This window comes from Oncorhynchus gorbuscha, linkage group LG06 (genome assembly GCF_021184085.1).
Source record: "Oncorhynchus gorbuscha isolate QuinsamMale2020 ecotype Even-year linkage group LG06, OgorEven_v1.0, whole genome shotgun sequence".
NCBI classification, from domain to species: domain Eukaryota; kingdom Metazoa; phylum Chordata; class Actinopteri; order Salmoniformes; family Salmonidae; genus Oncorhynchus; species Oncorhynchus gorbuscha.
In genome coordinates, this window is record NC_060178.1 from 92,944,429 (window position 1) to 92,968,651 (window position 24,223).

At 42.7% G+C, this 24,223-nt stretch overlaps 2 protein-coding genes across 2 annotated transcripts; both read right to left on the reverse strand.

Annotated features, from left to right (window-relative positions):
- Window positions 1-1,364: 1,364 nt before the first annotated feature.
- LOC124037309 (membrane-associated progesterone receptor component 1-like) lies at window positions 1,365-5,166 on the reverse strand. The gene is made up of 3 exons (XM_046352020.1): window positions 4,795-5,166; window positions 3,394-3,549; window positions 1,365-2,910 (listed from the first exon to the last, which is right to left on the reverse strand). The coding sequence occupies exons 1-3, from the start codon at window positions 5,087-5,089 to the stop codon at window positions 2,816-2,818; spliced, it is 546 nt and encodes a 181-aa protein (XP_046207976.1). The 5' UTR covers window positions 5,090-5,166; the 3' UTR covers window positions 1,365-2,815.
- Window positions 5,167-8,997: 3,831 nt separating this feature from the next.
- On the reverse strand, window positions 8,998-14,761 carry meiob (meiosis specific with OB-fold). Its single transcript, XM_046352021.1, has 14 exons — window positions 14,643-14,761; window positions 13,411-13,515; window positions 13,143-13,200; window positions 12,740-12,871; window positions 12,551-12,623; window positions 12,270-12,465; window positions 11,962-12,062; window positions 11,826-11,878; window positions 11,626-11,721; window positions 11,384-11,476; window positions 10,014-10,158; window positions 9,660-9,846; window positions 9,472-9,558; window positions 8,998-9,327 (listed from the first exon to the last, which is right to left on the reverse strand). The coding sequence occupies exons 2-14, from the start codon at window positions 13,477-13,479 to the stop codon at window positions 9,223-9,225; spliced, it is 1,395 nt and encodes a 464-aa protein (XP_046207977.1). The 5' UTR covers window positions 13,480-13,515; window positions 14,643-14,761; the 3' UTR covers window positions 8,998-9,222.
- Between the last annotated feature and the right edge of the window lie 9,462 nt (window positions 14,762-24,223).

The window sequence follows — 24,223 nt, forward strand, 5'->3', positions numbered from 1 at the left end:
AGATTACCAACCCCTACACTCTGTATTTTCCGCTGGCTGCCCCTCCACCACAGAAAGCACTGAGCTACACTTAATTAACTCAATATATGTATTTTACATTGTTTGAAAAATTATTTGTGACACGTATTAATGCCAAAATAACATGCAAAACAGGCAAAAAATTACAGGTCACCACTGTTTCTTCCATTCACCATAAGGTTCAATGGACTTGCATCCACTACTCCTGGTACGGAGTAACGTGGTGCTTTAGATTTTCAGCCTTAATTTCCACCACAACGCCAGAGATGACACCCTGTTCAAAAAATCAAAGCTTTCTACATCATACTCTGATAACTCCCAGAGACAGTTTATTTTTGTTCTTGTGATATACAATAAATCAATACCATACCACTCCTGGTAAGTTTGATTGAGTCCACCTTTCCTAGTACACCCTCCACTCTCTCCTTGACCGCAAATAGATCTCCCAAAATCACATTTTTATCTATGAAAAATGACTCCAACAAGAATGAGGCATTATCAAACCGAGTCTTATCTTTATGAACAACTAACCCGTTTTGCGCCATTCTTCAATGCTACAGTTTTACACTAATTTCCATAAACTTTACTCAACGCACCATCCCACCTCTGCCTTCTTCTTCTTTGGTATTATGGTGGTCCGCAAACAAATGTTATAGATGCATGCAGCCACCTATTGTATTGGCTGTGCATCAGTCTACAATTCTGTAGTATGAATTCATTACACTTTGTGAGGAAAAAAAAACTGTCCTACCAACTAACCCAACACCACTATTCCACTACTTTGGCTGATCCGAGGCCAGCAGCCTGGAAGGACGGGACACTATCGTTCAAACACCTTGTAACTCTTCTTCAGTAAAATCTCGTACACCCAAGTACATCTCTGCAGCTGCCACCGCAACATCTATCCTCTGTGATCCATGATCCATTCCTGCGGTAAAGTTGACAGCAATGGCAATGAACGCAAAAACAAAAAAACAACCTTACAGAAGCACGTTATTCCTATCACTCTCTATTGGCCTACTCACAGGGATCCTCTTAGGATCCCTCACCTTGGACCCATCTTCCTCTACTACTCTCTTCACTGCCTCAGCATATGACACCTTCTGCACTACTCTGATCCTGGCAACCTCAACCTGCCTTTCGCTCACCAGACACCTCTGATCTCCAGCACCATGGTTACCCCTACAGTTTATACACAACTTTTTCCACAGAAACTACACATTCCTGTCTCATTTCCTCCTGCACACTTCTCACATCTAGGAATCTCCCTCCTACAACATGACTATAACCTTTACACCTACAACACTGTAATGGGTTTGGGACAAAAGCTCTCATTGGATAACGGGCATCATTACTTGACTTTATTTGGTAAAAACTCTGCATAACAACTCAGTAGTGCAGACAGTGTCTTCTCAGTTTCACCACTCTCCACCGGGTCTGCGTCACACCAAACGGCGGGCGTCACAGACACTGAGAATCTTTAACTTCATTTGATCCACCTCAACACTTAACGGCACTCCAGTTATCACTCCTTTCAGCGGCGCCCTGCTCCAGAGAGGAAAGCAAGTCACAGTTCTTGTCCTCAGTCGTGTGATGCAGAGTGCATATTCCCTCTGGATGACAGAAATGCAAAAAATTGAAATGATTCCACTTCAAGTCACTTTCACCGACCTAACATTCCCAAACCTCTTCTCCACCCAACCTGACATCACATATTGATCTGCCAGAAGGCAAGGATCCATTCTCTCCAAAAATCTCAGCCCCACTGGGCTAGAATCATCTTTATCATCATGATGAGGCTCAAACTCTGCGGTCTTCACCGCACCTGCCACCACAGTTAATTCATCCCAACTCTGGTCACGTTCAATTTGCTTCTGTAGCTCTTCCAAATGTTCTGTGTGATCCACCAATCCATATTCACTCAAAACATGTTCCAATTTTCTCCTTTTTTTCCAGTCCACCATCTTACCCCCACCTCATGGCCACACCGGCAGCCATCATTAGGTGGCCTGGTGGTTCCCCTCCGTGGTATTACCATCATCTACTGGTTTTATACACAAAAGATTGTTTGATAGGTATCCCAAGATGTTTGTTTTTTAAATGAACAATAAAATATAGAAACAATCTGGCAAGATCACATACAAAACATCACCATATACAAAAAATAAACATGTAGAGAAATACAAGAAAGGTGTATACTACCTGTATACTGCTTTTACAAAAACACTACGGTATTCAAAAGTTATTGTAACCTGAACATAAAAATCTGGTGCATTTTGGTAAGTTAAAGGGGCAATCTGCAGTTGCAACATCCACTTTTGGACTTATAATTGAATGATATTAACCCCTTATTTTTTGACAAATATAACATAAATGCCTCACGAGTTTAGTTCAATAGTTAAAATGTCGTACCCCATTAGAACCCAACATATAAAGTTCTTTTACTCCAATGTGTGTAAACAAAGTCAATGTAAACAAACCCCTTTTAGCCTAAAAACATAGTTAAAACTATACATTTATATCATGGATGGTCAGTCGCTGCATCCAGTTTTTTTAGTTTTTTTTTTAACCTAAACAGGGGCTTGATAATGCTTTGTTATTGTTTCAACTGCTGATTGCGGCTTTAAGGTCTGTGGCATATGAACATAGCATAAGAGGTGATGGTCCATGACATTGATATAATGCAAAAGCCATCCAGGAGAAAGCATTTCGCTCAATGGCCGCAGCACAAGCCAATATGCATCACATTATCCAAAATAATTAAAGCATCTGAATTTCCTGTGTGCACTTGTGAGTTCTAGTCCTTATTTTTGTCCTTGACCTCCTCGTCATCAGTGTACTCAGAGGGTTCCTCTCCAGGTTTCAGAAGTTTGCCAACATAGTCATACTTTTCTGTAAAAGGCAGGAAGTAGAAGAAAAGAACATTGAGTTCCTGAGAGACATTCGCTACACACGACACCACAGTTGAGCTCTAGGACATTGTAATTACTAGCCTTAGCCTACAAAGACTGCCTCCCATGTCTGGGTTTCAATTCACAGCACTACTCAATGTAATTGATTGAAGGTGTTCATTTGATGCGAAGTAGTGTTTACAACATTATGCCCAGGTATGGTGCCATACTGAATGTGCTGTAGCTAACTCTTCTATCATAGTCAAGTAAAACAACAGACCAAAGAGGTGTTGGCTGAAGCAGAAACAGACTGCAGAAACAGACACCCCACGAGGTGCATCAACAGTTTGCACTACATTCTGTTGAGTGGAGTGTGTGCATGTGATGTTGACTGCAAGAGGTCCATTTCGCTTGAGGTAGAAGTTGAAAATACAGTATCTAAAGTGTTTTGTACCAACTTCTACCAACTCGTCCATTAACTCACGGGTGAACTGGGTCTCCCATTCGTTGAGGCTCTCCTGTTGCATGGCATTGAGGTCCGAGAGGTCATCGTGGGTGTCTTTCAGGGCCTCCTTCTCCAGACAGAAAGTGGCCAGGCCCCTGGAGGCATCTTTACCAGCCAACAATCCATATGGACCCACTGGAGAACAACACAGACAAAGAGATTAATTTGAAATGTAATTGTGAATAGACAAACTATTTGTCAAGGTTTATACATTTGCTGATGACTACCATTTAAAGCGGCAATCAGCCGTTGGAAACAGAAGCATACGCCCACCCAGCCCGTTTTGGTAAAAATGAGAAGGATGAGGCTGGAGAAATGTAACCCCACTCAAATTCATAGACAGAGCTATGGATGCAAATACTGACCATCCATGATTTTAAAACTATATAAAACTGTTTTAACCATGTTTACTTACTTTGTCTACAAACATTGGAGTAAAACAAGCTTCTATTTGGGGTTCTGATGGGTACAACTAAGCACATGAGGCATTTATCAATTATATTCTTCAAGAACCAAACTTTTATCTCAATCAATGGATTTATATAATGCATTTAAAAGTCCAAAATTTGAGGTAGCAATTGCAAATTGCCCCGTTAATGAAACAAGTATGCAATGTTTCTTAAATTTGGTGAAAATAAAGTTAAACTTCCACCCTCCAACAGACATACCTTGCTCTATTCTAAGATCAGATGGCTTCAAAAATAGCCCAACAACAAGCCCTCTATTCTCGATGTTGAGACTGAAAGATAAGAATTCTTGGAATGAGAGTCAGCCAGTAGGCCTATTATTGCTCTTCAATAGGCCTCAACAAGGCTTACTTTGTGCAACTATCTGGTCTGGCTGAATTGAACATTACACCTCAAGCTATTTGTGCTGAATTGACATGAAGAGAACTGAGGCGCACCTCAAAAGCGAGGAACATCAATAAGATAAATAGTTTACCTTATTATACAGACTTAGAATATATGCAACTTCTACATATTTTCAGTGAGGGCATGATTAATCAACTCCGTGAGAGGTTAGCACATGCCAACTCGGTTTAACACTCCAGTTGCAGCTTGTGTAGTCGCACCTCCGCCAGAGGGCTCCGTTGTTCCGTTTCTCATTACCCGGAATAACGACGTCAGGAAGAACTACGCCCGTCAGCGGTCTCTCGAGGCTGCAGCTCGCGTGTTGTGAAATTCGATCGCGGGCAATGATTTATGAAGAAGAAGGGGGTGTGGCGTTTTAGAATGGTCGTACTAGTTATACACATACTCAATAGACACAAAGTAAGACACGTATGTATTAAGTTTACTGGGTAAGCCACTTGGCTACAGTTGCGCCAACCATTCATTTGAGCAGAAATAACCAATGTAAATAGCCTACAACTTCTTTTACCTGGCCCGTATAATTTCTTTCCTGTGGTTACATCAAACACCTTTGAATTGACAGCCATGAGAATTCTTCGATTTTGAAGCCCATCGTACGGTTGCAGCTCCGCTAAAGTGAAATCTCTGTTCTTGAGTTTAGGCAGAGGTTCCTCAACCTCGCCCATATCTGCAGGCTTGTCTCCGCAGAAGATTCTGAGTAAAATAAATATGCAGAGGCCAAGCAGACTCAAATTCAACGGGGACGTGAACATTTCTTGCAAAATTCCTGAAGAAGATTCCTCGGCTGTCTCTGTATCAGCCATGTTTGGGTGGGACTGTAGGCTACGTACCAAAGATTACTTATTATAAGGTTCCCTCTTCCATCTGTGGTTGACTGGTGACTGTACTGGGACATGAGACTTATCGAGGGTGTGTGTCAATGCACCAATCACAGACGCCAAAAATGAACTCTTATGCCGTTTTGACCAATGGGCTTTGTGTTTTGAAAAATGTATTACATCAATTTGATGCCTTTAACAATCCTATATATTTTCATCAATTTAAAATGTTCTGCGCATACATTAATTCAGATAAGAATATTGGTAGCAAATATGGCCGTATAATTAATTGAATACTCACAATCTTGTATTCCATGGTGTGTATTCCATGGTGGGTAGGGCATGTATTTTATTTTTTATTAACAAACAATTAAACTGTTATTAAATTATTTGAATCAAAAGACTAAAAAAATGGGACCTTGATAACGACGTTGTCGTCATTCTGAATAATGACATCACATACTGTAGCTAGCTACTCCTTTTAACGTCCAATATCCTTATCCAATACAGTACAGGATCAAGTTAGGCAGAAACTGATTCTCCAGTAGAAATCCCTGATCACACGAGTAGGCCATTTCATGGCAACGTTGTCAAGCTAAACTCGTGCCAGAAACATGTCATCGGGTTTAACGGGCGTCTCGCGTCAAAACTGCGCATGTGCGGCCGTCAAATCAGTCACTCATTTCGTTATTTGACGAACATTACAAAACGCGTCAGTTTGTCACTTTCACGGGGTTGGAGTAATAACATATTCAAATACATAAAACATTGGCTCGGATTTAGGTTGTGCCTTTAGAATTTGAGAAAATGTACAACTAGATAAAAAAAATTCACCTCAGACTTCTCAAACCCCGGCAAGGTCTGCTTGGTCTGTTTGCAAGCGTTCATGGAATTACTCACGATGTTGCTCCTCTGGGTTTAGAAACTCTGTGTCCTTTTGTTGGTTGAGTTCATGCGGACTAGAAGGGCAGGCGTTGCATTGCATCAACCAATGGTTTGGTGTCACGTCATTGACTGTGCAGTCGGGAATCAGATTGCTGTGGCATATGATTTGGTTAGCTGATATTTTAAATACCTGTCCAGGCGTTCTAAAATTTGGCATGCATCTGCAATGTAGTTGGCAGGAACCCAACCCCTATGTTCAGAGGTAATCTCAGACACCCACAATTAAAAAGTCACATCATATGCTCGATGAAATTCTGGGGGAATATGTAGTTATAAAATGCACCAAGGACACTAGGAGGTCTCCACCTCTCTAAACGGAAACTCAACCAGTTTCGGACAAGTGGTCGAAATGTACCCACCCCTTCCGAAATTCGAAAGACGCGAGCGCCTGCGAAATCGTGATTTAACCAAATGATCAGTGATGAAAAATAAGCATAATAGAATAAGTTCCTTGTTAGTCGTAGCATCCCACGGTCCTTCGTCAGATGCTACTACCATGTGTTTGTGCATCTGTCCACAAGAGATTGTTCAGAGAGAGGTAAACTGTCTCTGGCAGCCAAAACAGCCGGATACTCCATCTAAACGTGATTTGATTCTCAATCGCGGTTCTAGAAACATAAGGCCCGCTACTTACATATCACATAAAAATAATATCACAAATGCAAAATATCAACTTACTGTACACTATTTTACCACTGCTGCAGCTAATAGTATTTTTCAGTTACAACACTTTTCTGACGTCCTTCCGTTACACGCAGGTATTCGGGGACCCTATATCTCTCTCTCTTCCATAAACAAGAAGAGCGATGCCTTGTCACCCCCAAAATATTTATTTTTGATATGAAAGTAATGTTCCAAAACGTTTGTAAACCGTATCGCAAGTAACATGTTTTTATATGTGGGCAGAGCGTCAGGACTTTCGTACGCTGGTCGCACTGTTGTCAACGCTTGGTGTGGGAACACAAGGCCAGAATGGCCCCTTGGATTCGCAAGAGATAGTCTGATAGGCACCTGAATGTAATGTATTAATCTTGGACACGCAGAACTAATATCTTGCATAATTGCATAAGATCCTCGGTTAATGCTACTACCTTTTTGTGTTATGTGCATCTGTCCAAGATAGATTAGTAGTGTATAATCATTTTTAGTCACATAAATGTGCTTCACATCAAACATGACTGTTTTCCAGAATCTTGTCTCATCGTTATTTCGTATATACAGTTGAAGTCGGAAGTTCACATACACCTTAGCCAAATACATTTAAACTCAGTTTTCACAATTCCGGACATTTAATCCTAGTAAAAATTCAATGTTTTAGATCAGTTAAGATCACCACTTTATTTTAAGAATGTGAAATGTCAAAATAGTTGAGAAGGATTTATTTCACCTTTTATTTAAGTTTACATGCACTCAATTAGTATTTGGTAGCATTACCTTTAAATTGTTTAACTTAGGTCAAAAGTTTCAGATAGCCTTCCACAAGTTTCCCACAACAAGTTGGGTGAATTATGGCCCATTCCTCCTGACAGAGCTGGTGTAACTGAGTCAGGTTTGTAGGCCTCCTTGCTCCCATATACTTTTTCAATTCTGCCCACAAATCTTCTATATGACTGAGGTCAGGGCTTTGTGATGGCCACTCCAATACCTTGAATTTGTTGTCCTTAACGCATTTTGCCATAAATTTGGAAGTATGCTTGGGGTCATTGTCAATTTGGAAGACCCATTTGAGACCAAGCTTTAACTTTCTGACTGATGTCTTGAAATGTTTCTTCAATATATCCACATATTTTCCCGCCTCATGATGCCATCTATTTTGTGAAGTGCACCAGTCACGCCTGCAGCAAAGCACCTCCACAACATTATGCTGCCACCCCTGTGCTTCACGGATGGGATGGTGTTCTTCGGCTTGCAAGCATCCCCATTTTTTCCACCAAACATAACAATGGTCATTATGGCCAAACCATTTTATTTTTGTTTTATCAGACCAGAGGACATTTCTCCAAAAAGGACAATATTTGTCCCCATGTGCAGTTGCAAACCATAGTCTGGCTTTTTTTATGGCGGTTTTGGAGCAGTAGCTTCTTCCTTGCTGAGCGGCCTTTCAGGTTATGTCGATATAGGACTTGTTTTACTGTTGATATAGATACTTTTGTACCTGTTTCCTCCAGCATCTTCATAAGGTTCTTTGCTGTTTTGCTGGGATTGAATGGTACTTTTCGCACCAAAGTACGTTCACCTCTAGGAGACAGAACGCATCTCCTTCCTGAGTGGTATGACGGCTGCGTGTCCCATGGTGTTTATACTTGCATACTATTGTTTGTACAGATGAACGTGGTACCTTCAGGCGTTTGGAAATTGCTCACAAGGATGAACCAGACTTGTGAAGGTCTACAATTTTCTTTCTGAGGTCTTGGCTGATTTCTTTTGATTTTCCCATGATGTCAAGCAAAGAGGCACCGAGTTTGAAGGTAGGCCTTGAAATACATCCACAGGTACACCTCCAATTGACTCAAATGATGTCAATTAGCCTATCAGAAGCTTATAAAGCCATCAGATCATTTTCTGGAATTTTCCAAGCTGTTTAAAGGCACAGTCAACTTAGTGTATGTAAACTTCTGACCCACTGGAATTGTGATACAGTGAATTATATGTGAAATAATCTGTCTGTAAATAATTGTTGGAAAAATTACTTGTGTCATGCACAAAGTAGATGTCCTAACCAACTTGCCAAAACTATAGTTTGTTAACAAGAAATTAGTGGAGTGGTTGAAAAACGAGTTTTAATGAACGAGTTTTAATGACTCCAACCTAAGTGTATGTAAACTTCCGACTTCAACTGTATCTGCACAGTAAACTGGATAGGCCTCCAAGCTCATTAGAGAATAATGCAATGGTTTCAAAAATATTTTTATTCTATATATATATATATATATATATATATATATATATATATATATATCACTATACACATAAATAAAGTACATTACAGCACATATACAATACCAAATAAATAAAGGGAAATAAATATGAAAAATGTGTACATTCTATCTAGGCCTAGCTACAGAACCTACAAGCCATGTCAAAGGTGCATCTCAACCATTATTCACCTAATATGAGAAAGCTACTGAAGGACTCGCCACACTTGGACCCAACCACACAACTGGTAAACGTGATTACTGCAGGGCAGACATGTTCTGCTTCACTTCTCCTGGATCAGCGAGAGAACACTGCAGGACATTGCCTCTCATTCCACTTCTGCTTTTGGGAGAGGGAGTGATCTGAAAGATACAGTAGAATGACATTTTTTTTATGTTCCTCACCCCAAAATTCTGAGAAAAATACTTGACAAGGCTGCCACTGACAGGTTCATTCAAAACTTTTTCAAAGCTAATCAGTACCAATGACATAAGGATTTTACACACCTTGATATATACTTTGCATCTTTCTAAGAGAATCTTCCATTTCATCGCCGTTCGCTCATCCTCTGTTAAACTCACAAACTCCTCGGGCTGCAACAAAAGAGGGCAGAGCTGTCAACCATGGTTGCACATTAGGGCAACTGCACAAATCCAGCATGAGCCCACTTATTATATATTGTATTTCCCCTCACATTGCATCCCAGAGTCTTCTCTGCGACAGTGCCGTTCAGGGAGCAGGACTGCAGGGTTCCTGTGTGGTCTGTCACATCCACCAGAAGATCAAACCCTGTGGTCACAGTTAGAGGCTGGTCTCCCCCAGGGCAGGCTGTGTTGGAGCAGCTCTGAATCTCCTCATTCACCTGGTACCTGCACTTGGAACTGAGCAGGGAGGAGACCAGCACCAATATGTAAATCAGGAAAAAGAAAGGGTGCTAATGTAGTTACGTTTCAATGAGATGAAATGTGTAGTCAGAAAATGTGGGATTTGCTGAGAAATGGTGAATTCAATAATCATGTGTCAAAGTGTATCCACTGTTTAAACTTACCACCTGCTTCTGATGACTTTGGAGACAGAGGTGTCTAGATCTAGTTTGGAGATGAAGCTGTAGGTGATTCCACAGAACACCTCCGGGTTCTCCTGGGCTTTGAGTTTGAGCTGGCTCACTGTATACACATCACTGATAGATTCCACTGGAGAGAGGAGAACAGTGGTGTCAATAACAGAGAATCATACATGTAGGCCTAACCAAAGATGACCTATTATTGAGACTCTTGTCCCCTTTGCCCATTTTAAATATTTATTGGAGGATTTTTATTTTTGTATTGCTTGTAACTGTTTCGGGTAATGCGAGTTCTTGTGCTGTTAGGGGAATAACCTGTGTGTAAATGTAATCTGTTGCTGTATTGTTTTGTGTTATCTGTGATCGATTTGTTTGTCTTGTGTAGTTTCTTAATCATTGTACCTCAACTGTATGTGTAAACATGTATACGCAGGGCCCAGCTGTGAAAGAGACCTTGGTCTCAGTCTGTGTTCTTTGTTGAAATAAAGGTATAATAAGAAGAAGGAAAATTATATTGACATGATAGTCGAGTGACTGCTCTATATGCAAAATTCGGGGAACTTTCAATAAATTCCATGGTTTTCCAGAAATCCTGGATGGAGGATACCGGCCTTTCTGCTTATTCCCTCCTGATATCTGTGATTGATCCAACCGGGATTTTGGGAAAACCAGGGAATTTATTGGACGTTCCTGGAATTTTGCAACCCTACCGCTCTAACAATGGAAACACATGTCCTTAAAGATGGAAGGCAGGTCGTAGGAAGTGAGATCAGGTGGGGCCATTCTAGCCAATGAGAGGGCAGACACGCGAGTGAACAGACAACACTCCGATATAAAGTTGTTTCTTTCAGTAGTTGCCGAAATTCCACGTGCGTCCACCTATATCAGTGTGCATTCGTACCAACCTAACCATTACCAAACTTCTATTAGATCAAATAAACCTTATGTAGCAAATTAGCAATTCCAGTTTTTGTTGACCAAATTTGACATTCTTTTTTCATGAATTTCATTCATTCTTATTTTCATTAACAGATTTTGGGTGGAGTTAACCTTCTTGCTTTGCCTCTTCTTCTCTGGCCTAACTCATTAGGGTTCCTGAGTGGCGCAGCGGTCACTGCATCTCAGTGCAAGAGGTGTCTCTACAGTCCCTGGTTCAATTCCAGGCTGCATCATATCCGGCCGTGATTGGGAGTCCCATAGGGCAGCGCACAATTGGTCCAGGTTTGGCCGGGGTAGGCCGTCATTGTAAATAATAATTTGTTCTTAACTGACTTGCCTAGTTAAATTTAAAAAATGTTTAAAAATGTGCAAAGTCTCAATTGTATGATAATACTACAGTCATAGTTGTTACCTACCAGGCACATCTCCAGGCCTGTCATCCTCATGCAACACACCAGACTCAGAGACCTCTTTGGCATAGCTGAACAGAAGGCTGGCTTCCTTTGTATCTTATGTATCTCAAAACAGAATCACATTAATTACAGCATAAGGTATTGGAAAATTAAAATATTCTATTTGAAAACAATTGTCTACTGTGTCTCAATGGAGAATATGTTGTAAACAGATGTGATCAATCCAAATAAAGTGATATCCTTACCCGGGTTGACAGTGATTATGGTTTTAGAATTGACTGTAGCTGTCATGCAGTTCCGGAAGCTGTCAAAACCAATCCTGGCATCCGAGATAAAGAGCACTTAAAGTACACAACAAAGTGTTATTCAGTCAATGACATTTTAAAACAAACACAAAATCTCACATTTCCATTTCACAAATAATTAGAGTCCACTGTATACCAACCTGTTTCTCTTGGTATCAGAGTCTGAACTAGCTGAATGGCCTCTCTGTCCCAGCTGTGTGATACAAAGGTTATGTTAACTCAGGGGAGAGGATGGTGATATTGAAGACATGTGGGGTACAGTGGTACAATTCCTACCATACTAAGGGAAAAGATGTGACAGAATCATCAAAGAGCTTCACTTCTAGCCTCTGCCCTTTGCGTCCGTCCGCCGTGGTGAAAAACTTTGGCTCTGCAATCTGGAGGGCAGAAATAGTGGTTTGGAAACACTTTTAGCTTTTCCAATACATATGGTACTTATGCCACAGGACATGTGAAAATAGGGCCTAGTTTGTGGCTCCTATATTAATAGATACAACTATATAATGATAGTCTAAAGTCACACTAGTGTACCGGATACTACCCTCCTCAAGACCTACTTTACTCTATGCACTCTCAGTTCTTACCGATCGAACGGCGGCGAGTATGTTAATGACGGTCCTGTCCAGACTCTGTCCGTTGGCCACGATGTCTCCCAAAGAGTAGAAGTCCCGGGAGTCCTTCACAGGCAGGTGGAGCAGAGGCAGCAGCCTGTTCATCATCTCTATGTCAGAGCCTATTGATAGCTGGGAGTGAGCTTCACTCACCAGCAACCTGTAGAAGCTGAACAGAGAAATTGGTTTTGTTACTTGTATTACTAGAGTATAGTCATGTTTAAAAAGAGAACTAACCACTCAGTACACTGCACCTGGGAGTTGAGGGGCAGAATCTATCCTCTTTCTCAGGATCTTTGGTAGCAACTAAAGGATTTTCTATAATAACTGAAGGGGGTAAAATACAGATAAATTAGTGTAATTATCAAAAAGACGAACACATTGTTTCTACATGATGTATTATTTTACATCTTCATAGAATTTAATTGAATGCATAATCTTACCACAGTCTCCTATGTGGAAGCTGTTAGAGAGTCCATTTATGTATCCATCGTTGCCCCACAAGGATACATTAATGAAATAGTCTGGCGAGTCCTTGATTGTGAAGCCGAAAGTGAATCTGTCAAAACCAATACCTGAAATGCCAGAGATCAGTTCAGAAAACTGCCAGTAGAGCGTTCTAGTGAGCAAGCCATAAACTTGAGCACAGTAGGCTACAGCGTAGGCATGCCTTGGGGATAAGTCTATGTTTTGGGAGGACAAAGGCAGGAGGCCTCAGTGGACAGCAGGCTGAATTTGATACCAGTGATACTACATGAATACGTGGAAGTTGTATTTAGACTATTTGATGCCAGTATGCACCAATATTAAATTATGGGGGAAATATAATGAAATTGAATCCTCAACTTTTCCTGTCTGGAAAGCTTTTGACATCAGTTTTTCCAATGATGACTCCAGCCACTCTCTGAAAAACAGAATAGATATTTCAACATTTTGTATGCTTCAAACCAATTTAGCCTAATCAATACAACAGTCACAATTCAAAATGATTGTTGTAGTCTTGACAGTTTATTTCACTTCAAGATATCAAATTGGTTGAATCATTTTTTTCAAGGCGGTGTATCCACCCACAAGTTAGGTTACTGTAACAATTGTATCATATCACATGACTCACCGGATGTGTTGTATTTGGATGTAAATCAGAAATGGCAACGAAGTCCTTAGCTTGCCTGCTGTATGCCATTTTCCAAGTGTTTATCCAGTTCTAAGGTCTAAGTTGCTGAAATAAATTGAATAGAAAACACACGTGTCAGATATTCTACCTGTGTGAGTTAGTAAATAGGTCATTCCATCAATTCACTGCCTTTGAGAAGTGTAACTTGGGCAAAACAAACTTTTGATTTTACCTCATTTTAACATTGTCATAAAGAGAAAATGTTAAACTTCATAAAAAACATGTTTTCCCATCTCAAGAGGATAAATACAAAAATAGTAAAACTACAGTAAGTGCCAAATAAAGTAACACGGTTGACCATAACAGGGTTGATCATAACAGGATTGTCAATTGAATGCAAGCTTTAAAAAATTATAATTGTTAAAACATTTCTAGCCTGTCTATGGGTAACAGGTTTTAATGCTCAACCCGCTCAGTTTTCCACAAAAAAACACCCAACATTTGACATAGAATAGAACCAGCACACCTGCTTCTACTCTATGATTGAACTATTAGATGTTCAATGTTTCTTTTAAAAAATACTTTAAAAGTACTAGTTTCATGAGTGTTCAGTTCATGAAACAGAGTTGACCTTAAAATTAGGGACTGACGTAAATTAATCATTAATCACATTAAATAATAATCTTCAGAAATGACTTTGTCAAAGCAACAAAATTACTAGGGCTTTACAATAGTGGTGTAATTTGGGAGAAATGTTGGGATTAAATGGGTTAACATCTTTCTAGAAGAGACAGTGTTGACAGAGGTCATGTCAAAATCCTGAATTTGGGCATTTTATCAAGCCCTTATTCATATTAATCTAATTGATTGAATCGTACATGTGGTATATTTTAAATGGCACTTCAATTCATATAACAGGCTTTTAAAATTCAATATTGGTGCACAATTTCTAATTAAAATATCACCAGACGCAAGAGGTACTCTTTTAGTGGAACAATAAACATTGGCAACGTTACATTTTTGGGCTAGCTAAATTAGCTAACTACTCTGGCGACCCTCTGCTTCCTGACAGACTATCTGCCACGAACCATCTTGCAAGCTAAAAGCCAGGTAAGGCAAACCTATTTTCTCTAAGGAAAGAATAACAAACGATGTCAGATAAAATGCCGGTAATAGATACAAAGCAAATGGGGCCTACTGTTAGTGTTTGTTAGAAAAGCCATTGAGATTACCTGGTTCCGTTTGCCTCAGGAGTTAGTTCAGTGAATTTCGCGGGTGTTCACCCGTCCACCGCACGCGGCCCTTGTGGATTGATGATAGACTAGAAGCAGTTCGAAATGGTACAGTAGCCTTGCTGTTTTTGCAGCGCTGTTTACGGTTAAAGTGTTCGTTTTGGTGGTGGGGGGTGAATAATACTTTATGGTCTAAGAGGCTAATATTCTTGTCTCATCTGCATTGAGAAAGCCTCGTTTTGGATTTCTCCTTGTTCGTTAAGACAGGCAAGCCTAACCGTAAGAGCGTTGTGCCAGTAACCGAAAGTGTACTGATTCGAATACCGAGCCGACAGTAAAACATATGTTAATGTACCCTTGAGCAAGGCTCTTAACCTTAATTTGCTCCAGGCCCCTTATTACAATGGCTGACACCGTAAAACACCTATCCGGTGTGTATGTGACAATAAAAAGAAAGTAAATACACTAGTACAGTGTACTCAGTGATAGCCCACCATTACATTACACTATCATAGAGGAGGCCAATGAAGACCTATCCAAAGCATATTTATTACAAGGTAAATATACTGTATCTTAATCACTGACCTGTCTTTTGCATGTAAAGACAAAGAGGTGTGATTTACAAGCAGGCAAATCCTTATGGACTATGGGCAAACAATATATGTAAAGGCTATGCCTCTCCACCTTTGAGTTACTCAGTTTGAGATTTTACTCAAACTTTTATACTGTAAATCTATCCACCCTAATATTTTGGCTAGACTTAACCTTTACCTTTCAGATACAACAACATTCAATACACCTTCCAAAGAACAGTCAAGTCAGGCAGCTGTGCAAACACGTAAAACCGGCAGGAACAATGACGAACTGCCAATGATGCACAGGTGCATTCTACAAGTAGAATATCAAAGCATTATTTGGCATGGCCTGTCTGTTCTGTTCCGTAGCGTTGACGTTCTAGATGTTTCCATTACAAAGAGGGGATAGCCGCAGTGCCTCAGGCTACGGTATTGTCCCTATTCTGAGGCCTAAAATGATCCAACCTACCTGTCAGTCGTTGGTGTGTGTATTTGATGAGACAGCTATGACAGCTCCACCCTTCACCAGATGCTGGGAGCTGCTTTGATACGCTAAGCCGGAGCTGGAACACGATACAGTGTGTTACACAGCTGAATGGTTATCAAAAGGTGGAACTGGAAACCGCATTCAGGTTATCGTCAGTCAAGTTCTTTACTCTAATCCTTTTCGCTGTGTGTTGTGTTTTTGGATCAGATCCTGACTGGTGTTGGTGTTCATAGGTTGGACTATGTTTTCTGTTTTTAGCTTAGCCTTACACTGAATGTTATAAATGGTAAATATAGTTATTCTTTGACAACTTTAAAGTAATGATCAACATTAAAATTCCATACAAAGGTGTGCAGGCTGACATACGAGAGTAAAGTACGGATTTGTCATTTAGGTAGGCCTATTCAATTATCACATTACAAATTCAAATTTCATCAGGCATTTCCTAACAGGGTTTGTGATTCCATTGATCGCACCGAAAATGTATCATGTGAAATCTACTTTTTTTATTGCATGGTTTATTCATAATGAATACAGTATGCTAATTTACTTGGATTTTATATTCAACATAATGGAAAATCAATGTTTACTCGGCCCCTACAATTGATCATTTGTGTTAATTTAGAAATCACATTTTTCACCTATTGGATGTTTTGGAATGCCACTTATGACATTTGCTTTCATTACTCATTCTGAGTAGAGCAGGTAAGGCACAAGTTTCCAAACAGAGTCACTGATGACCTGCTCTGTGATTGGCCAGCCCTTTGTCTGAGGGTCGGCTTCCATGAGTCCACACCAGGGAGGGCCGGAGGGGTCTGCTGACCCCTGACACTTGACCCTCCTGAGCTATTAATCAAACCAGTTTATGTATTTCAGTTGTCTAGAGGGCAGCCATGTTACACCTGACTCTGACTCGCCCAAAGCCAGGTCCATATTGTCACTGGGACTGTAACACTCTCTATGGTAACGCTATTATCAGAGTTGTTCTCACCCGACCCTCCAGTGAAAGGATTTTACGGAAAGTATAATCTGAAACTGTATTATATCAGTTGATTTTTGAACAATTGTTTAAGACAGTTTTTATCTTGGTTACATGAGTAATACCGTTATCTGTCACTCCATATTCCCAAACAGAGGAGAGAGAAGCAAAGTTGTTTTACAGTTATGTGCCATTTGGAAACTGGAGGGAGAGCAGGACATCTTAACATTCTCAGGTGTTGGGTTACAGGTGGAACAAAGAGCTAGAATCCACATACCAACAATGGAACTATTGTCAAGAGTCAAATCAGTTGTGCAAAATGGTAATACAGTGATGCTGAAGAGATCAAATCGAAGCAATCATGATAGTTTTTTTATATGAGAAAAACATACATTTGCCGAATGCAGAGCCTAATGAACGAATGGTGACAAAACGTAACAACCAGAAAATATAGCATTTTACAAGCATTTGCCAAGGAGCATGGTGGTGCATGTATGGGTGTGTGTTTCCAAAGAGGAACAAGTTTAAAGTACTGTAGAGGTAGGCTACTATGTGTGCACTTCTCTCGAGTATTCCTACCACCTGTCCAACTGCTGTTCTTTAGGCCTAGTCCAGCTGGGAGCTTTAGTAGAACTATGCTCTCTGTCACTTGTCCATCAGGTCCAATTGACCTGATATTACTCTGACTGAGGTCTGAAATAGTCTTAATAAGGGTGCTGATGAAACCAGCGCAGAGGGAGAGAGCAGTTACATTACACTGCATGATGTCAGCAGTCAGTACATCAATGCTGAGACTTTAGCTGGTGTAATTATAGGTTTCAGTGTGTGTGTGTGTGTATGTGTGTGTGTGTGTGTGTGTGTGTGTGTGTGTGTGTGTGTGTGTGTGTGTGTGTGTGTGTGTGTGTGTGTGTGTGTGTGTGTGTGTGTGTGTGTGTGTGTGTGTGTGTGTGCGCGCAAGCGCGAGCAGACGAGCTTGTGACCATGTGAGCATGTGTGTTAGCGAGCATGCCTGTGTGTGCTTGTGACCTTGTGAGCATGTGTGTTAGCGACCATGCCTGTGTGTGCTTGTGACCATGTGAGCGTGTGTGTTAGCGACCATGCCTGTGTGTGCTTGTGACCATGTGAGCATGTGTGTTAGCGACCATGCCTGTGTGTGCTTGTGACCATGTGAGCGTGTGTGTTAGCGAGCATGCCTGTGTGTGCTTGTGACCATGTGAGCGTGTGTGTTAGCGAGCATGCCTGTGTGTGCTTGTGACCATGTGAGCGTGTGTGTTAGCGAGCATGCCTGTGTGTGCTTGTGAGCTTGTGTGTTAGCGAGCATGCCTGTGTGTGCTTGTGAGCGTGTGTGTTAGCGAGCATGCCTGTGTGTGCTTGTGAGCGTGTGTGTTGGCATGGATGCCTGTGTGTGCTTCTGAGCATGTGTATTAGCGAGCATGCCTGTGTGTGCTTGTGAGCGTGTGTGTTAGCGAGCATGCCTGTGTGTGCTTGTGAGCGTGTGTGTTAGCGAGCATGCCTGTGTGTGCTTGTGAGTGTGTGTATTAGCGAGCATGCCTGTGTGTGCTTGTGAGCGTGTGTGTTAGCGAGCATGCCTGTGTGTGCTTGTGAGCGTGTGTGTTAGCGAGCATGCCTGTGTGTGCTTGTGAGCGTGTGTGTTAGCGAGCATGCCTGTGTGTGTGAGCGTGTGTGTTAGCGAGCATGCCTGTGTGTGCTTGTGAGCGTGCATGCCTGTGTGTGCTTGTGAGCGTGTGTGTTAGCGAGCATGCCTGTGTGTGCTTGTGAGCGTGTGTGTTAGCGAGCATGCCTGTGTGTGCTTGTGAGCGTGTGTGTTAGCGAGCATGCCTGTGTGTGCTTGTGAGCGTGTGTGTTAGCGAGCATGCCTGTGTGTGCTTGTGAGCGTGTGTATTAGCGAGCATGCCTGTGTGTGCTTGTGAGCGTGTGTGTTAGCGAGCATGCCTGTGTGTGCTTGTGAGCGTGTGTGTTAGCGAGCATTCCTGTGTGTGCTTGTGACCATGAGCGTGTGTGTTGCGAGCGTGTGTATTAGCGAGCATGCCTGTGTGTGCTTGTGAGCGTGTGTGTTAGCGAGCATGCCTGTGTGTGCTTGTGAGCGTGTGTGTTAGCGAGCATGCCTGTGTGTGCTTGTGAGCATGTGAGCGTGTGTGTTAGCGAGCATGCCTGTGTGTGCTTGTGAGCGTGTGTATTAGCGAGCATGCCTGTGTGTGCTTGTGAGCGTGTGTGTTAGCGAGCATGCCTGTGTGTGCTTGTGAGCGTGTGTATTAGCGAGCATGCCTGTGTGTGCTTGTGAGCGTGTGTGTTAGCGAGCATGCCTGTGTGTGCTTGTGACCTTGTGAGCATGTGTGTTAGCGACCATGCCTGTGTGTGCTTGTGACCATGTGAGCGTGTGTGTTAGCGAGCATGCCTGTGTGTGCTTGTGACCATGTGAGCGTGTGTATTAGCGAGCATGCCTGTGTGTGCTTGTGACCATGTGAGCGTGTGTGTTAGCGAGCATGCCTGTGTGTGCTTGTGAGCGTGTGTGTTAGCGAGCATGCCTGTGTGTGCTTGTGACCATGTGAGCGTGTGTGTTAGCGAGCATGCCTGTGTGTGCTTGTGAGCGTGTGTGTTAGCGAGCATGCCTGTGTGTGCTTGTGAGCATGTGTATTAGCAAGCATGCCTGTGTGTGCTTGTGAGCGTGTGTGTTAGCAAGCATGCCTGTGTGTGCTTGTGAGCGTGTGTATTAGCGAGCATGCCTGTGTGTGCTTGTGAGCGTGTGTGTTAGCGAGCATGCCTGTGTGTGCTTGTGAGCGTGTGTGTTAGCGAGCATGCCTGTGTGTGCTTGTGACCATGTGAGCGTGTGTGTTAGCGAGCATGCCTGTGTGTGCTTGTGACCATGTGAGCGTGTGTGTTAGCGAGCATGCCTGTGTGTGCTTGTGAGCGTGTGTGTTAGCGAGCATGCCTGTGTGTGCTTGTGACCATGTGAGCGTGTGTGTTAGCGAGCATGCCTGTGTGTGCTTGTGAGCGTATGTGTTAGCGAGCATGCCTGTGTGTGCTTGTGAGCATGTGTATTAGCAAGCATGCCTGTGTGTGCTTGTGAGCGTGTGTGTTAGCAAGCATGCCTGTGTGTGCTTGTGAGCGTGTGTGTTAGCGAGCATGCCTGTGTGTGCTTGTGAGCGTGTGTGTTAGCGAGCATTCCTGTGTGTGCTTGTGAGCGTGTGTGTTAGCGAGCATGCCTGTGTGTGCTTGTGAGCGTGTGTGTTAGCGAGCATGCCTGTGTGTGCTTGTGAGCGTGTGTATTAGCGAGCATGCCTGTGTGTGCTTGTGAGCGTGTGTGTTAGCGAGCATGCCTGTGTGTGCTTGTGAGCGTGTGTGTTAGCGAGCATGCCTGTGTGTGTGCTTGTGAGCTTGTGAGCGTGTGTGTTAGCGAGCATGCCTGTGTGTGCTTGTGAGCGTGTGTGTTAGCGAGCATGCCTGTGTGTGCTTGTGAGCGTGTGTGTTAGCGAGCATGCCTGTGTGTGCTTGTGACCTTGTGAGCATGTGTGTTTGTGAGCGACCATGCCTGTGTGTGCTTGTGACCATGTGAGCGTGTGTGTTGTGCGAGCATGCCTGTGTGTGCTTGTGACCATGTGAGCGTGTGTATGCCTAGCGAGCATGCCTGTGTGTGCTTGTGACCATGTGAGCGTGTGTGTTAGCGAGCATGCCTGTGTGTGCTTGTGAGCGTGTGTGTTAGCGAGCATGCCTGTGTGTGCTTGTGACCATGTGAGCGTGTGTGTTAGTGAGCATGCCTGTGTGTGCTTGTGAGCGTATGTGTTAGCGAGCATGCCTGTGTGTGCTTGTGAGCATGTGTATTAGCAAGCATGCCTGTGTGTGCTTGTGAGCGTGTGTGTTAGCAAGCATGCCTGTGTGTGCTTGTGAGTGTGTGTGTTAGCGAGCATGCCTGTGTATGCTTGTGAGCGTGTGTGTTAGCGAGCATGCCTGTGTGTGCTTGTGAGCGTGTGTGTTAGCGAGCATGCCTGTGTGTGCTTGTGAGCGTGTGTATTAGCGAGCATGCCTGTGTGTGCTTGTGAGCGTGTGTGTTAGAGAGCATGCCTGTGTGTGCTTGTGACCTTGTGAGCATGTGTGTTAGCGACCATGCCTGTGTGTGCTTGTGACCATGTGAGCGTGTGTGTTAGCGAGCATGCCTGTGTGTGCTTGTGACCATGTGAGCGTGTGTATTAGCGAGCATGCCTGTGTGTGCTTGTGACCATGTGAGCGTGTGTGTTAGCGAGCATGCCTGTGTGTGCTTGTGAGCGTGTGTGTTAGCGAGCATGCCTGTGTGTGCTTGTGAGCGTGTGTGTTAGCGAGCATGCCTGTGTGTGCTTGTGAGCGTGTGTGTTAGCGAGCATGCCTGTGTGTGCTTGTGAGCGTGTGTGTTAGCGAGCATGCCTGTGTGTGCTTGTGAGCGTGTGTGTTAGCGAGCATGCCTGTGAGTGCTTGTGAGCGTGCGTGTTAGCGAGCATGCCTGTGTGTGCTTGTGAGCGTGCGTGTTAGCGAGCATGCCTGTGTGTGCTTGTGAGCGTGCGTGTTGTGCTTGTGAGCGAGCATGCCTGTGTGTGCTTGTGAGCGTGCGTGTTAGCGAGCATGCCTGTGTGTGCTTGTGAGCGTGCGTGTTAGCGAGCATGCCTGTGTGTGCTTGTGAGCGTGCGTGTTAGCGAGCATGCCTGTGTGTGCTTGTGAGCATGCGTGTTAGCGAGCATGCCTGTGTGTGCTTGTGAGCGTGCGTGTTAGCGAGCATGCCTGTGTGTGCTTGTGAGCGTGTGTGTTAGCGAGCATGCCTGTGTGTGCTTGCTTGCATGATGCATTGTTTTATACCTGTATAAACAGCATCAACTTTACTCAATACTCACTTTTTATCCACTCAAAATAAATCTCCAGCTTGAAATGCAGTGACTGTCTGTTAGTATGACATTGCCCAGAGAGCTTTCTTTCCATTTGTCATCTTTACTGTGGAAAGACCAGTGCAGTATTTCAGGAACATCAAAGGTCCAGCCTGTTTCTATCTGAGATGCATTCAGAATCCGAACAAAGAATGTGTAGGTTTGTTCTCCACAGTTCGGCCTTGACAGACAGAAACATCTCTCTCCGAGTTTGATCTCACAGTTTTTTCATTTTCTCAGTAAAACAAGCCTTTGAAGTTCCAAATAAGAGGGAACACACATTTGTTCAATTATATTTGGGAGAACATATGAAACAGAAGCTTTCATTTCTCTTTACTGCTTGTGTTCTGTTGAACAATGAGTCCATTTAGTTCTGGAACACAAGAAGGATGGAATGAAATGGGACAAGGTGAGTTAGTGTACTTACAATAATGTCATTCAATAACAGGATGTGGAATTATTACACTGTTTATGAGCAGATTTGATATGGTAGCTTAAGTATGTAACATGTTTGAAAATATTATTTTTTAACATTAATCACCAATTATATTTGTGTTTTCAGTGCATTAAGTTGCATAAGAAAAATAGTGCTTAGCTATAAAGCCACTAAGCTGAGGCAAGCATAGACGCACGTGAGGTGGTACCTGGACCAAAACACTGTGTTGATGCTGACAAAGGGTTAAATACATAATGCTCTGACGATCCCTTGACCTATCGATATTCACTATTTCTAGCATAATCCGTCATCCACTTGAGCAACGCTATGGAGGGTTTTTCTCAGTATTTAGTGTAGATCTCCTCTGTCTGTCACCCCCAGTAGCTCCTCAGGGAGTTGGTTAGGGGAGTCATTAAGTTTCACTGTAGCTCATGTTGATGTATCACACCAGCCCAAACATCATTAATCTCCTGCCCTGAGGACGTCTCCTCAGGTTATCCATCCAGGTGGCTCATTAAAGGTGGACTGTATAAGTTCCTGTGTTAAAATTGAAATAATATTGAGAGGGCATCTGTGAGTCTTTTATTGGTGAGGTTGTGAAAATGATGTTAAAATATGAAAACCTGTAGTAGTATCGACATGTCCATCCTCCAAGAACTAAATGTCTTACTAATTTTCCCTTTTCAATGACACATTGGCTTCTTTCAAATCAAACTCTGGTATTAGAAAGAAAGGGTCGGTCGCAACTGTCTTTTCCAGTTCCTCTCCTGCTGGATGGTATGCTGGGACTAGTCGTCATGCCCCATATGGTAGGGATCACATTATAGGCAACCCTTCATGAAGCATGAATACCAATGTGGCTTGGGTTTTGATAAATAATCATGGAACAGATTATGGACTTATCCCAGTCATGTAGAGCAGAAGTGTGGCCAAAAGCCATTCCAGGGATTGGAGAGATGACAGAGTGCAGGAATTTGACTGGTGAGGCTTCCCAGTAATTACCGACCAGGCCCTTGGGATTGATACAGTGGTTACGGAGGAGAACACACAGCAAGCCTACAGACATCACAGGCACAGACCCTTGGCAGGCTCATCAGAATATAGTGTAAGAGCTAAGCAGTGCCAGTGAAACCATCTTAGTGGGTGGGCAGAGAAGCCTTACCCCTGCCCCTAGAGGGAGTGACATCTCTGTCTTTCATTCAGCCCCTACCCACACACAAACCACACAAACTGTGCCAGTGAAAATGAGGCTCTTAGTGGGTGGGCAAAGAAGCCCTCACCCCTGCCCCTACAGGGAGTGACATCTCTGTCGTTAAATCAGCATCCATTCTGTGAGGTGACAGGTTAGACCTACAGCATGGGAGGGAGGGGCCCTGGCTCCACTCTCCCTCATAGATTGTCTGTGTCACTTTATAATAAGCTCCTAAATGTAGTCTATGTCTTGCTGAGTGTCACATTATATTTGGTCCCCAAATTGGGCTTAATGCCACCCTGGCTGAATGGCTAGTCTCTTTCTGCTTTAGACAACTTCTAGTTTCCTTTCCAAATAAGGCAAACGTATGTTGCTCATGTTATTGTCATGTTATTAGATGTCATGTTATGAAATGTAATAACTCATCACCAGGCTTGTAATTACATTAAAATCTATTGTAGTAAAGGTCCACAGTAGAGAATCTATTGTGAGTCATGTACTGTTATTGTTGACTTCCATCATATGCATTGTAATGACTGTATTCAGCAATCCTGATGAGCTATCCCATTAATCAGATGGGGGTGTGGCTACTCTTCAGTCTGGTTTAGCTTGAGTAAGTGGAAATGCAATGCTCTTATTAACAGCACGCTCTCTGTCTCATTGATTTCCATTAGTCTGAACACACCAATACTTCAGCTTGATCAACTCAGGCAAGATGGAACTGAGCAAGTGGCAGTTAGAAATGCATTGGAATGTCATCCTGTGTGAACATACATTTACATTGTTAAAAGACACATTAAGTTAAACACACACACACACACACACACACACACACACACACACACACACACACACACACACACACACACACACACACACACACACACACACACACACACACACACACACACACACACACACACACACACACACACACACACACACACACACACACAAACCCTTCTCCTTATCCCCTTATCATCGGGAGCCCATCAATATCATATT